Below are 18,484 nucleotides of genomic sequence, written 5' to 3'. Positions count from 1 at the left end.
AAATGTTTATCTTCTTAAGCAACTGTCTAATAAAATCAGAACATATTACTGATCGTTCCTGAAATGAGTCACACCTTTTTCCCTAAATTTATTACACTATTGTTTTAAAGGGAAAAAACATGAATTACCCAAACAATAACTAATTTTTTTACTTTTTTTTTTTAGCATATAATAACTTAAAGGCTTAATAGTATGTGGTAATCCTCAACCATAAAACTCACAAGCACATAGAAAGGTGACAGGCAAAAATGATGATATTGCTATTCCCTCAAGTGCTATTCCATCCGCATTTCTTCTGAGATGTGTGCAACAGGTAGTTACCTCAAATGAAACCACCAGAGCATTTGGGTAACACCCTGGCAGGAGTAAGCAATGCAGAGAGGGCATTTTACAAGGTCACTAAGAAAAGATTAAAATTATTTGTCACATAGGAATGGCAAACTTACCCCTGTGATGAAACCATGAAGCTGGTAAGTCATAAAACTACACAGTGATGTTAAGTATTGAAACAATTTTCCTAGATCTTTGCTTATAAAGATGGCTCAAGATTGCAGTTCTCTGCTCCATACTTCAGGTAGAAACACTCAGTTTTACAGCACTGATAGAATGTATCTAAGATGCGAGAACCAGCCTCAGGAGAAACAGTACAGACAAACATGAGTTAACAAATTCTAAAAAGCACTAGGAAGGGTAATTTTCATATTGGGAACAGGGTCTGGTAGAGATCATAGGGGTTGTGAAAAACCTCATAGGGGATGCATAATTGAAAACACAGAGAATATTAAGAAAAAAAACTGAGCAAATACAGCAAGAGTTCCTAGCTCCTACAGAATTACAGAGTAAGTATAGCCTTCACATAAACATTAATTCTTGGGCCTAAAATATCTTTCTGCTATATTCCAGAGCCTGAGCAGTCAGTCTCACTAATATGTTTTGAAACTACCAAAATCAAAGGTTCTCCATTAGGTAACAAAACAAAGAGAGCATGCAAGAGGAATGTCTCTTGAAAGTATTATTCACCTCTATCTTTGTTCATTCTGGTGCAAGAGAGCTTCGGAAAAGTAAGGTTTCCCTCTATTGCTGTCTTCTTGCATTCCTACACTTACATTTTACATATCTGTGAGCTGAAGCTGTACAAAAGAATCAATATCTTATTCTCACATCAGTGATATCTACCTTTATATGTATATGTATACAACTCCACGATAACAGACCATCTTTTATTGTTAGCAAAATTTTATTAGACATATATTTCTGTATGCATATACTGCTCTAAGGGAATAAGGAGGTCATAATTTGCTGCAAGATTGGTACAATACCAAGTTTCACCATTTTCCAAAAAAAATCAAAGCATTTTCATATTTTTTACAAGAATAGGAATAACTTCTACAACACTTAGATCAATGGGGCTATATTCTTTCCTTGCTAATGCAAGAGTATATTAAAGAACCCATAATATACAATGATGTTTTAGGGTTTTTCCTGTCCTTCAGGAAGTCTTACTGTTTCTTGATAAAGCATTGTTTTATTTGTAAACAACAACCTCTCCCTAAAGATAGTTAGGTTTTAAGGTTACATACTACACATTTGTCTCCAAAAATCAACATAAAATATGAAGTGTATTTTCAGGTAATGTATGAAAATGTACCACCTTTTTCAAGTTAATTAGTAAAGTTTCTCCTGCAATGCAGGGAAGAGGAAAAGAGAAAAATGCTTCCCTTTATGTTATGCACTGTTAGAATAAACCTCACTAATTTTTCTTCCCCTTCACTTCAGGTACAACCTTTTACTCTTCTCTGATAGTTCTGGACCTTCAACCAAAACGCCAGAATTTATTATACAGTTATCTGCAGCTACCAGACTTTAAGGCTAAGTTCACTAAATTAATGTCTGCTCCTATGGTTAATAGTGAAAACTGTTTCAATGAAAGTACAGACAAACAAAGATGGCAGCTATCTGCTTCCACATCTATAGAAAACTACCATGAGAGGGTGGAAATCTCTACTGAATGATGCTGACATAGAGCTAACATTTGTGCTGTCTCTGTGGTAAGTGTGCAGCCAACATCCCATTTGTAAACTGGAAAAAGAAAAAAAAAAACAAAAAACCAAAAAAAAAACCCAACCCAAACCAAACATCAAAAACTGAAAGGGAAAATGCTAATCCTAGGCTTTCACACACCTCTAACTGTTGAAACACTCAGCTAGCACAACCCTACCATAAAGTGTTAGGCTTTTCTCCTGTAAATTGCCTGCAGTCATAAATCCTTACATCAATGGAAATTATTGCACAAGTAACTCATTGTCTTCTGCTTTGCAACTTGCAAGGCCAGAGCATCGGAGATAATGAACACCAATAGAGGGAAGTGAAGATCTTAGGTGAAACGTACCTCACCAAACTTATGTCTATCTCTCTAATCTTTAGATTTAAAGGCCTATGAGCTTTCAGCTTCCTTTATAGTCAATGGAGAGAAATCAGTATTTTACAGTGGCTTTCATCTAACCTAATTTAGATATCTATTTTAGGATGAGATAAAATCACAGTCTGGAAGTGTTTATTTTTCTCTGTTGATTAAAAAAGGAGCCTAGGCTGACTGGATCAGCTGTAGACATCTATATTTGGTCAGGTGAATCCCCGTGGCCTACAATGGCCAAAATAACTATAGAAGAAAAACAGAAAACTGAGGATCTATATGACAATATGTTATGCTACTTAGATAAAACTCTCCAGTTCAAGGACAAAGGCTCCTGGAAGCCAAATTAAATACTCTCATTCCAGAAAGAACAAAACAGATGCAAACTCCTAAGACTGTCCAACAAATCTTTACAATCTTATTTTGAAAGACCAAGTCCAGCTCCAGTGATACTTAAAAACTGAATGGAGATAAACACAGGAACTAACACAGTCTACGTTTACCCTTATTGCTTACTTTTTCTTAACCTAAAATCTAACAATTAATTCCTTCAGAATCTGTTTTTAAGTTCTGTAATAAAAAAGGTGACAGCAATAGTGGCTGTTCAAAAAAAATATTTTCAGTTAAGAAAAGAAAAACCTACATAAACCTTCTCTCTTTCCTATGTGCAAGCTTTGCTTCAGTGGCCATGACGGTATGTATGAGTTCTGTTTGAACAGCACTGTTCAAATTTGCTGCACTTGGCTGTGCAGACAGCCAGATAAGAGGCATGTCAGCAGGGAAGATAGTGAATTTGTAAGATGACATTCTGACTGCAGCCATGGAGTCTGTAAGGACAAGTCACCACAGCAGTGGTCAAATTGGGTTGGACATTTACCTTAATTGTACTTTTTCAAATTGAGACATTGCTGGAAAAAAAAAAACAACCCAAAAAAAAAACCCCAGTCTGCAAAAATGCACACAATTACTTTATTTAGCACTTCTTTTCTGTCACTTCTGTGAAATCCCTACATATCCATGGTGAAGAATTCCTTGTGAAATGCAATATCTTTTAAACATATAGGAACACAAACATCACTTGTTAAAAGAGAAGAAAACGTCTCAAACTATACTAAGTCTCATGACACTGGGCTTCAGAAAAGGCCCATAATCATTCTAAATTAAAGGCAGCAGACTGATTCCTGCTTGTCTTCAAGACCTCAAAGCTTCAAAATGAAACACTTACTTCCTATCATGCCCTCATACTATATAAAGCTCAAAAAGAGGCCTAAAAGACTTTTCATAGAATCTTTTCAGCTGCAAGAGACCTTTAAGATGGAGTACAGCCTTTCCCTAAGTGATTCCACCACCTTCCTGGGCAGACCGTTACAATTCCTGACAACCCTTTCAGTAAAGAAATTCCTCCTCATATTGAGCCTGAACCTTCCCTGGTGTGACTTGAGTCCACTTCCTCTTATTGCTTGTTACTCGGGAGAATAGACTGACCTTCACCTGGCTACAGCTTCCTTTCAGGTAGTTGTGGAGAACTAGACGGTCTCCTCTGAGCCCCAGATCCCTCAGCTGTTCCTCATATGAGACATGCTCCAAATCATTTACTAGCTTGCTAGCCCACCTCTGTATCCTCTCCAGCATTTAATGCCCTTCTTGTAGAGAGGGGCTCTAAACTGCACACAGTATTTGAGATGTGGCCTCACCAAAGCCGAGCACAGGGGAATGATTACCTCCCTACTCCTGCTGACAATGTGGTTCCACTTCTAATCAAACAGACCAGCATATTTTTCCTAAAACATACTAGCGCATTATTCCCCAAATATTCAAAGAGATATTTTCTTTCCAATTCTATGCAGCTGGAATTTAAAGGGTAAAAATAAGCCAGAAACTCTGTATTCTACACTCAAGCTAATGGCAAATGTATCTGGAGAAATAACACTATTTCTACATTATAACCAGGGCTGACAGGCAGTAGAAGCAAAGCAAAGTCAATTGATAAAGTTAACACAGTATCAAAAGGCTTTTATATAGATATGTCTTTCCTTCATCTAAGGTCATCTTGATTTCTCTGCAGAAGATCTGCACGAAGTATCAGCTACATTAACCATATGCTCCCCAGCAAGAACAACAGAAACTATTCCTTAAGAATCATAGAAAGATAATGCTGCTAAGAGACAACATTAATTCCCACTGCACACTCTGTAACCTCTTTTTGCTGGTGTCTTAGAGCATAGTGGTGATCCAAAAGCCAACAACTTGGCTTACCATGTTGCTGTATCTGGGAAAGGCTGGTCTGCCTCTTGGACGCGCCCATCAGAGGACGGGAAAAAATGTAGACTAACTCATACAAAATTGATGTATTTTTAATTTTAAAAAGCAATAATAGATTTAGAACTAAGCCATTTCCAAACGTCTGTGAAGCTGAACAACAAATCCTAACAGTTTGCTTCCAGGTTGTTGCTTCTTTTGAGATAAAAGATTGTTAACACTCATATGTTGACGCTATGCATGCTCTGATCAAAGTACCACAGGCTACTCACACAATTAAAATATACTTATATTAAAAATCTACTTTAAACCTCAATTGCAAAAATCTTTAGGTTTGAGGTTCCTCTGGAGCTCTTCCAGGTAAAAAAGCCAACTACAATAAATAAGGTGGGAGGTTAGGGAATATCTAGAAAGCAGTGACCTACTATCATTAGATTTAAAGCACTCCTGAGAATACAGTAGTAGAGGAAACAACACTAATGTTTCTCCCTTGTGAGACATGACTTAGAAAATGTGTGGAAGCATTCAATAGAAAAGATACCAGAAGCAGATTAAAATCCACTATTTTCTGTGTAGAAACCAGAAATATCCTAAAAAGAAGTTTCAGAGGCCAATAATTTAAAGTAAGATCTCAATATACAACATAAGCATACCAGTAATGCAGTCAACCTTCGCACACCACACTCCCTCTCCATTACAGTAAGGAAACCTGCACAGTTTATTCCTCTCATACCTCAAACCTCTATTGACAGCCCCTCTTAAAACAAAGTATATGCTGTTGCAAGGTATACAGGGAAACCATGTTTTCTCCCTGTATATGAAAGCAGAGAATAAAAATTGACAAGTTACTATAAAACTCACAATAAAACTCACTGTAAAACAACACATTCCTACAATTCATTGGTCATGCTAAATTTTTTTTTTTTTTTTTTACTTTGATCAGCATAAAAATTTAGCAGACCTTAAATATTGTATTTACTTCCTTTTTGTGGAGAATGTGGCTTTTCCTTTCAAACAAAATACGTGGCTTTAAAAAACAAAAAGTCAGAAGTAGCATGATTATATCTTCCAGAAGTTAAAAGAATTTATTTTTCTTATATTAAAAAGCTTTAAATCATAGTGAAAATGGGACACAGTGAAAAGCCCTTTACTATATTAATGCACCTTATAAATAGTAAATTATATCATTTGAGGTCAACGAAAGAAATACTGCAATCCTGTATCAACTATGCACAAAGGATGCTGGAAGTTTCATATTCCTTCTTCCCTTTTCACTCTTTAATCTAAAAAGAAGCTTTATTCACAGCTTGTCTCAGAAGACCTTCCTGAAACATCCCTTAGAGGTATTTTCAGAAATATGTAATAATTTAACTTTTGCTAATATTTGAAAAACTAAGAAAACATTGAAGAATCCTCCTAACAGAAACAGATTTCCCAAAACAACCATAAATTTTGGGGTCTGTATTGTTGCTTATTTTTAAAAAACAGTGGAATATTTTAAAAACTCGCACATCTCATTTTATAAAGTATATGATCTCATCATCTTGGCTCATTTAAATTTTCAATGAAAAATAGTGATTTCTGCAATTGTTCCACTCTTGGGGTTTTCTTCATCTTTTTAAAGGGCCACTCCTGTTTGGCAGTAACCAGTCATACTACTCCTTTCCACATGTGGAAAATGACTGCTCTACTGCTGGCAAAAATCAACCTTATCTGTAATAAGGATAACTACCGGATGATCCAAGACAAATTAATGATAGACATTTGAGATTGATTCAAGTGGCTATCCACAGATATTTTAAATTAAACTGACATTGGGAAAAATGTTGTGTACCCAACTCTGTTTTCCATACACTAGATATTTTATCCGTAGATTTCATACCTGCATAACCAAAACAAGAATTAAGAATAAATCATCCCTTGACTTGCATCTGACAATGAAGTCTCCCTTCCACTCCAGAAAGAGAGTAAAGTTTCAGACATCTCAAAAGATGAGACTTTATCTAAAAGCAGCTACAGGTCTTCCTTCCTCTCATACTACCTGAGGAAAGCAAAGGGAAACGGCCTCTGAGTTTCTGTGCAAACACTTCAAACCCCTCTTCTGGCAGTTATATTTCCTGATATCTGTTTAAGTCTCCTCATCCATCTAAATCTAGTGAAGAACATGCTGCAGGCAATTACAGATTTGCCACATAAAATAAGTCTCAAAATGCTCAAGTTGTGGAAATTTAACACAAATATTTTCTTTTGGATATTTGAGGTGTGAACAAAAGAATTGTTCTCAGATAATATTGTCAACATAGAAGAAATACATACAAAACCTACAAAAAAGCTGCAAGTACATAAAAGCATTGTTTAAAAGTTTGGTTCTTTTCAAACAGAAAGAAATTCTGTACAGTTTAGCATACATAACTATGGTCATAATCAAAGCACTCATAATTTCCAATCAGATCTGTAGCCAGTGAGCCACAGTAAAGTACTGAACGCAAAGCATTTGCTTCCTTATGACAGTAGGACAGGCAGAAGTTCTTACCCCTGAGGTTTGATCTAATCTGCAACAAGTAAATGACCCTGATGGTAACCTGCAACATAGAATCACAGAACAGATATGCCTGGAAGGGATGGTAACCTGCAACATAGAATCACAGAACGGATATGCCTGGAAGGGACCTCTAGAGATATCTAGTCCAATCCCCCTGCAGAAGCAGGTCAACCTAGATCAGGTCACATATGAACATACCCAGGCAGATATGAAGACCTCCAAGGAAGGAGACTCCACACTCTCCCTGGGCAGCCTGTGCAACTGCTCTGTCACCCTCACAGTAAAGTAGTTTTTTTCTTATATTTAAACGAAACATTTTGTGCTCCAGCTTCATCCCATTACCCCTTATTCTGTTGCTAGATACAATAGAAAAAAGAGATGCCCCAACCTCCTGACATCCAACATATAGATATTTGTAAGTATTAATGAGATCCGCCCTCAGTTTTCTCTTTTCTAGACTAAACAGCCCCAGTTCGCGCAGCCTTTCCTCATATGAAAGATGTTCCAGTTCCCTGATTCTTGGTGGCCTTATGCTGGAATATGGATTATTTCAGTCCTTGATAAACTCATGGAAGAAAAATCCACTGAGTGCTAAAAACTGTAAAATTCCTACAATTGCATCAAGATACCTCTTAAGTCACAGATCACTGAAGGCAGAACACAACAGTCAGGAAAGCATCACTGTGTACCTGCCCTGTTCACATCTCCTCCTGCCAGCACACTGCTACTGTCCAGAGACAAAGCCCATGGTCTGCACCCCTTCTGACATTTATTTAGTTTTTCTTCAAAAAGCATTGCTATTTATCAAAAAGAAGCTGGAGTCCTGCAGCAATCTCAATACCTACATGGTAGCATAATAATACAGTGGACACAACAATATAGTCACTAGTTCAGCCTAATGGACTAATACTTGAAATAAAAAGCAGATAAATATTCTGTACCCTGCCACAACAGCAGACTAATCTGACCGTTAATCCATTAGTAAAACCACAAAATTTCACTCCAGCAGCTCTGAAACAGTAATGGATTTTCTCATGAAAATTTGAAAGAAAAGGTGAAAAAAGGTTTGTGTAGTACAATGGAAAGGGATGCCAGACATAGCTTTAGTCAAACACTCCCATTAAATATTTTCCCATTACACCCTAGGTTCATGCACAGGCCAATTACACTGGCTCTTTACCAAGGGGGTTTAAGATAACATTTACCACTCACTAAGTGTTTTCCAATTTTCTAAGGTTATTGGCATTTCCTTTAAAAAAATCCTTGTGAAATTACAGAGGTAACAATAATAGTTTATGTTTTCTCTTTACAGTAGATTTTGTTATTCTGATTATATACATTCTATCACTAACATGGTATATGAATCACCTCAAGAAGACTTATTATTTTCATTTTACACTTGAAATAAATGACTAATGATGCTCTTTTTCTTTAGTAGTTTGGGCTAAATGCAACTCAAATCATTGGAATCATTTTCATGAGGAATGAAACGGCGGTAAAGAAAGCAGAGTCAAGGCTCGTTTATTCGCGGCTGTGCAGCCGATTGAGGTAATCCGGGGGTTCCTGGAGCACGGGGAGTGGAAGATAAGCGAGGAGAGCCGCCAGGATCAGGCAGCCCTTGTAAGGGGCTGGTTTTGCCCGGAGGTGGAGCCGTAGCAACCGCGAGCATTTAATCGTCCACCAGGGAGCGGGAGCGACCAGGAGCGGGCGTGGCACTTTGCGCGGCAGTTCGCGCAGGCAGGGCGAGCAGCGAGCACGGGCAGGGAACAACCCCACGGCCCTTTTAGAGAAGCAGAAGTCAGAGAAGTGCCCCAGCTTCAACCTAGCAAAATGGTGAGCAATCGACTAAAGACTAAAGCCAAGGCTCAGGACAAAACCCAGGTGAAGGTCAATGCATCCACCCAGACAGAGCTGGTTAGTAGAGAAGCTTCGGTCCAGGTGGAGTGCAGAGTGTTCAGACTGCTTAGGGACCTATGCCTCTGAGGCAAAAATGTGTCACAGGTGCCCTCAAGTTCAGGAACTGCAGCGTCTGGTGAAAGAACTGTGAGTAGGCTCTGTAGTATTAGAGGGGAAGAAGTGGAGATAGATGGAGAATTCCACAATCAGGTGCAAGCCTCCAATGAATCCAATAAGTCATGGACCGGCTACAAAAAAAAGGCAAAGGCTCGTCTTCAAAGCCAACCTTCCAGAGTGTCCACTAAGTATGAGGCACTGGCAACATGGGAATTTGACGAGGGAGCTCCAAAAGGGGAAAACCCACTAAACAACCCATCAGCTGCTCCACCTGCAGTAGGTAATGGACATCGCAGGAAGAGGTGACAGGTGCTTGTTGTGGGTGATTTGCTGCTAAGGGGCATCTGTGGAGCAGGTAGGGAGTCAAGAGAGGTGTGCTGCCTGCCTGGGGCCAAGATCAGGGATGTGGCTGAGAAAGTGCCATGGCTTGTCAGGGACACAGGCTACTATCCCCTACTTGTACATTCACACATGTAGGTATGAATGATGTCATGAGGCATGACATCTCCAGGATCCAGATGGATTTTAAATCCTTGGGGGAGCAAGTAAAAGGTAGAGGGGCTCAGGTTATTTTCTCCTCTATCCTGTTCACTAGAGATAAAGGGGAGTCTGCAGTGGAAAAATCAGCCAAGTGAACTCCTGGCTGAGAGGCTGGTGCCGGCGGGAAGGCTTTGGGTACTTTGACAATGTATCCTTTCTTGGGGACTACAGCTTCATAGGATGGGATGGGATTTCTCTCCCGTAAAGGCACTGGATTATTTGGGAGTAGACTACCAAATTTAATAAAGAGGGCTTTAAACTAAGGGACTTGGGGGTGGAGGGAGAAGTAAAACAGAACAAGCTGTCCCCTCTAGCTGGGAAACAGGGCAGGACAGGGAATGCAATGATAAGTGCCCTTCATCTGTACGTTGGGCTGAGATACAGAAGGCTGACCACCCTGAGGAAGAGCCAAATCAGGGAGGAACCTCCTGCATCCGCCCAGGGAAACCTGTGTGTTTGAATAAGCTCCTGTGCTGCCTCTACACCAACGCACGCAGCCTGGGGAATAAGCAGGAGGAACTGGAGATGTGGGTGCGGATGTGAGGCTACAATCTCATTGCGGTCACAGAGATGTGGTGGGACAGCTGCCATGACTGGAGCACAGCCATGGAGGGTTATGTATTGTTCAGGAAAGACAGACTGACAAGGCAAGGAGGTGGAGTTGCTCTCTATGTGAGGGAACAATTAATGTGTACTGAACTGTGTCTGGGTCGGGATGAGGAGCTGGTACAGTGCTTATGGGTAAAAATTAATGGCCAGGGCAAGGCAGGTGATATTGTTGTAGAGTCTGCTATAGGCTACTCGATCAGGAGGAGGAAGTGGATGAGGCTTTCTACGAACAGCTGAGAGCTGCCTCACAATCACAGTCCCTGGTCCTCATGGGGGACTTCAACCACCCTGATATTTGCTGGGATAGACACACAGCCAAGCACACAGAGTCCAGGAGGTTCCTACAGACTGTTGACAACAACTTCCTGTTGCAGATGATCGAGGAACCAACAAGGAGGGGTGTGCTGCTGGACACGGTACTGAAATAAGGAGGGCTTGGTTGGGGATGTTAAGATTGGAGGCAACCTCAGCTGCAGTGACCATGAGATGGTAGAGTTCAAGACCCTGTGTGGAAGGGGCAGAACACAGAGCAGGACTGTGACCCTGGATTTCAGGCGAGCTGACTTTGGCAACTTCAAAGACCTACTTGGACGGATCTCATGGGATATGATTCTAGAAGACAGAAGTGCCAATGAGAGCTGGTCAATCTTGAATCACCACTTCCTCCAAGCCCAGGATCAGTGTGTCCCAATGTGCAAGAAAGAAGGAAAAGGGGAAAAGGAGGTAGGAGGCCTCCATGCTGAGACAATTCAGGCAGAAAGCAGCCATCTATGAGAGGTGGAAACAGGGGCTGGCTTCTTGGGAAGAGTATAGGAACACTGCCAGGGCATGCAGGGGTGCAACTAGGAAGGCTAGAGCCCTTCTACAATTAAATTTAGCCAGGGATGTTAAGGACAGTAATAAGGCATTTTTCAAGTACATCAGCAGCAGAAGGAAGATGAGGGGGATGTGGGCTTGTTGCTAAATGCTGAGGGTGCCCTAGTGTCTGAGTTGACGCAGCAGATCCTTGCTTATCCATTACTCATTCCATTACTTCAGCAATGGCAATTCGGTTTGAGTTTCTCCTACTCCCGTTGTAATCTATAAGCTCACTTGTGTACATCACAGAGTGAGAGGATGATTTTTTCAACTATTATAATAAGCTGTTTTCTTCTGTATGAGGGAATAGGTAGGCAGTTCAAGCCATACACAGACTCTTCTGTATTAGAAATTCAGAGTTTTAGGTTTCTATATTACTGGTGAGAATGGATGGAGGAATTCCTAATGATGCTTCCATTTGCCACACAATTACTGCATTTACACAAGGTAGAGTTCCATGAAATACATTCTTCAGTAACCGAAAGTCTAGTGTCAGGTACAAGTAGGAATTTTGTCACAATACGGAATTTCATCATGATAGCTGGTGGAATAAACAGCATAAATGTTTAAGAATTCAAGTCTCACTCCACCCATCCAAAAGGGTTCACAGAAACCCTTGATAAATACAATAGTAAACACTCTATCTCTTAAATATGGAGCAGAAAAATTACAGTACTGTTACTATATAACCAGTACCTGTGTAAGGGGTGTGGGGGGAAAAGCATATGAATATTATTTTTTTCATATTTTGAATAGTTGACAAAAGAAAAATGAAATACATACTGCGTCCGTAACTTCTATCTCATACAGCTTCTGGAACGTCTCTCGGTAAAAGAAAAAGAGCTTCCCACTTCCACGACCTTTCTTAACAGAGGTGCCTGTGACAAGTATTTTATCATCTGGGCTGAAACAACAATCTGTCCTGTTGAAGAAAACAAATCGTACTGGGTAAATCAGTTGTCATCTATTACTATAGTTATCAGACACAGTTCACAGGTACAATTACAGCTGTGCACTGAATAAGCAAAACTGCAGATGCAATAAAAAGCCCTCTCCCAAAAATACTCTCCTCTGCTCAAAAGTCTTTTAAACTTTCCAATATGAGAAAACAACAAAAAAAAGGGTATTTCCAAATCTGATTATCACAATTAAAAAAAAAAAAGTCCGTCAAGAAATCTGGTTTTGTTGATAATACATTATTCAATGATGCAAGGCAGTGTGTTTATATAGTAGTGAAAAACATTTGTTTACTTTCCTCTATGCTGCAAATTTCAGTAAATATCGAGCTGCCCATGACCTGTCTTTTTAAGAGCTTATTTTGAAAGAGTAAATTGTCCTTAAGAGTTGAATTGCCTGTGCTATAGCTATAGAAATGCAGGTAATATCAATTAAAAAAAAAATTAACACTCTGCAGCACAATATTTTATTACAAAAGAGAAGTCATCAGTAGTCATTTTAACATGACAAACTGAATTCATATCATGCACCTTCATGTTATGTCTACTTTTCAATCCAGTTCATTTTTACTAATCATACACCAAATATGAGTGAGGATTACTTATATATCCCATTATACAAACATAAGGCAATGAACAGGTCTCCTCTTGAAAACTTGGTAATCTAATTACACACAAGACATTTAAGACTGAAAAAAGGCCAAAAATGACCAAAGCTAGCTATGAATTATCATTAAAAAATATGAGATTTCTTAAAGTAACATGAAGTCCTACAACAGCAAAGAACATTGAACGGTCCTCCTGTGCAGTCCTTTCTGTGCAGTTCTGGACCTAGTGAGAACTGAGAACGGTGGTTGACTCCCTGCCATTCAGCACACCTACTACTATTTCTACTAGCTGGAATAAATTAGAGTACTTACATTGGAAAGAAGCTGGGCAGTCCTTCCACTGAATTAAGAGGTTTTTTAAATTGTCTAATATCCCATATCTTTAAAGTATCATCTCCTAAGAAATAGAAAGGAGAATTTAAGTCACGAATGTTCACATAGGCAGAAATTCCATCCACTAATTCAAACACAAAACTAATGGAATGACAGAGTAGAAGCATTCAAAAAGGGGGATGGTTTGGAAGTTTTTTTGTGCCTAAATGACTATGAAAGTGCAAGGATTCAACCTGCTGCACTCTGGTAGATCAGAAACTTCTGCGCAGTGGTTCAACTCCATTATAGCCAACTCTCCCACACGCTGGAATCAGATTCCCTCAACAGTAATTTTTTCTGTGTTTGTAAGCTTTGGTGCTCTGCTACTAGGAGTAAACAAACTTCTCAGATACATTAAAAAAAAAAAAACAAAGTTACCATGGATTCTCTAGATCAAAAACTAAAGCATTTTTTTTGTGTGGCTGGTTTCTCCTACTTGCCCTGAAAAAAATGATCATGAAGAATGGAAGGCACATTAAGTCCCCCTTCTATATCAGGCAAACAGCAACAAACTGCATCTCAGTGTGGCGAACAGGCCCTGGAATCAGTTAGTTGTTGGTGAAAGGGGAGAAGGGAAGCAAGTAAATCTACATTTGCTATAATTAAATCTTTTCACACCCCTCCACACTACCTTTGGCCATAAAAGCCAAAAATCAAGGTTATGGCAAGACATTTATAGCAATTCTCGTCTGTCTTTGATAAACATAGTGTGACTGTAGGCCAGTAAATGTCAGGCTGTTTATTCCTTTTTGCAAAGTTATGACATATTAACAAAGTAAGCACAGGAGGGGAAAAAAAAAAAAAAAAAAAAAAAAGAGAGAGATTGCTTAGTTATCCTCAGGGAGATCTACATGTCTGCTGATCATCTGTCTGGGACACATATTTCCAGCATGAGATGAGGTAGGGAATTTGAGCACTGAATCACCTCCCTGTGCACCTAGACACAATCTCGTTGCATTTGATATCAGTGCCTCAGTGCTTTCAGGGGTGAAAAGGACTTTCAAAACAAAATTATCTTTAAAAATATTGAGATTTTATAATCCTGACCTAGGAGGAAAAGGAGGCAGGCAAGTGACTGACTGCTAATACACAGGTCTGCTTCCTTCCAAAGCACAAATCCTGCAGGGAAGTAATTCTGTTGCCTGAAAGCACTTTGTGGATTCACAGTCTTTGAGATCAAGAACTTAAACGGGGGGGGGGGGAGGGAGATTTTTAAAAAAAGTAGCATGCTATAACAAAAGAATCAAGGCCAGCAGTACCCTTTACCAGGAAAGCAGTCATGTGTGGCCTCATACATCACGTGTGTTTAAATTAAAGACTAGGATAACTCTTTACTACAAAATATTTTTAAGAAGTGGACAACTTAAATAAATGATGTCTAGAGCAGAGTATATTTCTGTTCATTGGAAAGCTAAAAAATTACAAGACAGAAAAATGTTGAGTCTCTATTTTGGGAATATCTGTTTTCTTATTGTTTTGCACTAGACTCCATCCCAAACACTTCAAAGTATTTGGTCTTGCAATATCTTCTCCTCTCCCTCCTACTTGCAACAGAAAAACCACTTATCAGTGAGATGTTATATCTAAAGCACTAGCACTTTGTAAATGCATGCAAAGGATACCATTTGGCCACTTTGCAAGTCTTCTGAATAGGGACAGATCTAAGGCTAGCAGCCAAGACTGTTCTGTTCCCAGTGGAATGAGCCTTGACATGATCTCTAAGCTGTAGTCCTGCCAGGCTCTAGCAGGAGAGATGCAGTGAACTATAGCTCTTCTGCTAACAACAAAATATAATCTACTAGTTTAAAAAATGCGAAGACTCTAGAAGGTCTTTAAAAGTCATGGTTAATTTCAAATGAACACTGCCTTGCACTGCGCAGAAATAAATGATTTAGTATTTGTAAAGGGATAAATGATAGCAAAATGACCTGTCTAATGCTGTGAAACACTTGAAGAACACCTGAAGCCACAAAAGAATTTTTTCAGGTACATCAGTAGCCAGAGGAAGATGAGGGGGAAATATGGGCCCGCTGCTAAACACAGAGGGTGCCCTGGTGACAGAGGACGTAGAGAAGACTGAACTATTGAATGCCTTCTTTGCTTCAGTCTTGACAGCCAAGGCCAGCCCTCAAGAAATGCAGTCCAGCAAGGATAGTAGGATGGCCTGGTCAGCAGAGGACTTGCCCTGGGTGTAAGACGAAGAGGTCAAAAGGCTTGTGAGTCAAGCTTAAGGCTCATAAGTCAATAAGTCCTGATGGGATGCATGCTAGAGTGCATCCTAGAGTGCTGAGGGAGCTGCCTAATGTGATTGCTAAGCCTCTCTCCATTATTTTTGAACAATCATGGAAGACAGGTGGGGTGCCTGAGGACTGGAGGAAGGCCAATGTCACTCCAGGCTTCAAAAAGGGCAGGAAGGACAACCCAGGAAACTACAGACCGGTCAGCCTCACCTCCACCCCTGGAAAGGTGATGGAACAACTAATCCTGAATGTTATCACTGAACATAAGAAGGAAAAGGGGGAGTCAACATTGATTCACCAAGGGGAAATCCTGATTTACCAACCTGATAGCCTTCTGTGAGGGCATAACGGGCTGCCTAGATGAGGGGAGAGCAGTGGATGTCATCTACCTTGACTTCAGCAAGGCTTTTGACACTGTCTCCCATAATATACTCACCAGAAAGCTCAGGCAGTGTTGCTTGGACAAGTGGTCAGTGAGGTGGATCAAGAGCTGGCTGAATGACAGAACCCAGAGGATGGTGATCAATGGCACAGAATTGAGTTGGGAGGCCTGTGGCCAGTGGAGTTCCACAGGTCTCAGTTCTGGGGCCAATCTTGTTCAACATCTTGATCAACAACCTGGCTGAGGGGACAGAGTGTATACTCAGCAAGTTGGCTGATGATACCAAACTGGGAGGACTGGCTGATTCCCCAGAAGGCTGTGTTGCCATTCAGCGGGATCTTGACTGGCTTGAGAGTTGGGCAGAGAGGAACCTCATGAGGTTCAACAAAGACAAGTGCAGAGTCTGCACCTGGGAAGGAACAACCCCATGCACCAGGACAGGCTGGGGGTTGACCTGCTGGAGAGCAGCTCTGCAGATAGAGACCTGGGAGTCCTGATTGATAATAAACTAACCATGAGCCAGCAATGTGCCCTCATGGCCAAGAAGGCCAATGACATCCTAGGATGCATCAAGAAGAAAGAGTGTGACCAGCAGGGCGAGGGAGGTTCTTCTCCCCTTCTACTCTGCTCTGGTGAGGCCTCATCTGTGGCAAGTTCTGGACTCCCCAGCTCAAGCGGGACAGGGAACTTCTGGAGAGAGTAAAGTACAGGGCCACCAAGATGATCAGGGGACTGGAACATCCTCCTTATGAAAAAAGGATGGGGTTGTTTAGTCTAATGAAGAGGAGGCTGCAGGGCATCTCATTAATATCTAGAAATCTCTAAATGGTGGATGTCAGGAGGAAATTCATTTTTTCTATTGTACCTAGTGGCAGGACAAGGGATAATGGGACGAAGCAGGAACACAAGAAGTTCCATTTAAACATAAAACTGTTTCACTGTGAAGGTGAGGGAGCTCTGGCACAGGCTGCCAGGGGAGGGTGTGGAAGCTTCTTTTCTAGAAATCTTCAAAACCCATCTGGATGTGTTCCTGTGTGACCTGATCTAGGTGACCCTACTTCTGCAGGTGGATTGGACTAGATGATCTCTAGAGGTCCCTTCCAATCCCTACCATTCTATGATTCTGTGACTCGATGAAATGGAAAATTTAAAGAAAGAAAATACAGGATAAGAAAGGCATAACATGGCTTAGATTGAGGGACAACCAGAGTATGTTTATAAACTCTGGGCCTTTCTGTGGTAGCTTACAGTATACACGTGTGAAGGGAGGAACCTTACAGAACAAGGTATACCATGCAGCATTCTGCACTGGTTCTGCAAAGGGAGCTGCAATGGCTAAAGAACAACCTTTAGAGGCATGACAGGTCTGGATCATACTCAGTCCAAGCCAAAGGCCTTTGGAGGGAAGTCACAAATTGAAGATTCTGCACTTATGCTCAGAACAGCTGTCACCATCACCTGCACCTGTACCACTCTGGCCAAATATTGAAGTGCATCATCCTCTCTAAGCATATGGAAGTGAAGGATAATGGGAGACTTTTTTGTGCTCAAAAGAAATCATGTATCTGTGTAAGCTATCCGATACACTTAAATGCAAATTTATTTTTCTTGGGTTTAACTATGGTGAACTTATTTTCCTATACAAGTTTACTGATTAAGATGGCACTAAGTCTGCAGAGTGTCTTCACACCACAGAAATTAGAAGACCCATCAAGCTAAGAGCTATCATGAGATTTGTGGAAGTAATGACATTGTTGCTTCATATTACGACAATAACTAACTCCATAAATTCTGTATATACCAAGAATCAAAGACAGCTTTTAAAATCTTTTATAATATAACTCCAAGTCCAGTCCTAATGCATATGTCTTCCTTGTTAAACAACGAAAATGCTCCTCAAATACTATCTTCACCGTGTTTAGAAAAAAATTACTGTCATAGTCTCTATCAAGTTACTATCCAATACCCAACAAGAGTAAAACTGGGAACTCTCCTAAACAGCTCCTTAGCTTTCTTTTTCCCTTGTGCTTGCAGCTGAGCTGTGCCTCATCTCTCTCATATCCAACACGAAATCCACATCAGATGCAGGAGAGTTGATCAAGCTTTCATCAAAGTCCCCAAGCCCCAAACAACTATCCTCTCTTTGATCCTCAGCACTTGGCAGGTGTGTTAATCTATAAATGCTGCATCCACATCTGCTTTTGTTGGTACAGATCCAAAGCTCATATTAAAGCACTAACCAAACAAGCCAAAATAAGGTATGAATTCTTCTTATTCTCTATCACAGTGCACATAGAACTATTTATTTTTTTAATGCACTAGACAAAGGTAGCACTTTTATCCACACTGAGAGGCCAACTTTCCATACAAGCTTAGATTCTGCAAACAATCAATCAATATTTTACATAGCTTAGAGCAGATAGTAGTACATTAAATGTAATTAAGTGGAAGTCTGTTTAACATGATCTGGAGACAGATAAGGAAGAGCAGGCAAGTGAAAGTGCCACATGCAACAAAAATAAGCAAAGGTTGTCTCTGTATCCACAATCATAAATGGGAAACATAAGAGAATTTACACAAATGGAGGTTTTAAGACAGCATTAGTAAATATTCTTCAAATAATCATTAACCGTGTTTACTCTTAGTATTTAAAAACACAGTGTTTTCCCTTTAAATATTATAAAGTACATCT

The 18,484-nt window shown here is 40.1% G+C and overlaps 1 protein-coding gene across 1 annotated transcript in view; it reads right to left on the bottom strand.

The window, feature by feature from the left end:
- WDR70 (WD repeat domain 70) overlaps nt 1-18,484 on the bottom strand; it is a 105,563-nt gene that overhangs the window by 14,198 nt on the left and 72,881 nt on the right. Inside the window, exons 11-12 of the mRNA XM_062017890.1 lie at nt 13,111-13,195; nt 12,018-12,156 (exon numbers count right to left, since the gene is read on the bottom strand). Coding sequence (XP_061873874.1) covers nt 12,018-12,156; nt 13,111-13,195 — 224 coding nt within the window. The remainder of the gene's footprint in view (nt 1-12,017; nt 12,157-13,110; nt 13,196-18,484) is intronic.

The sequence above is a fragment of the Colius striatus genome, chromosome Z (genome assembly GCF_028858725.1).
Source record: "Colius striatus isolate bColStr4 chromosome Z, bColStr4.1.hap1, whole genome shotgun sequence".
NCBI classification, from domain to species: domain Eukaryota; kingdom Metazoa; phylum Chordata; class Aves; order Coliiformes; family Coliidae; genus Colius; species Colius striatus.
Note: the sequence above shows the minus strand (reverse complement) of the source record. Positions and strands in the feature narration are given on the sequence as shown.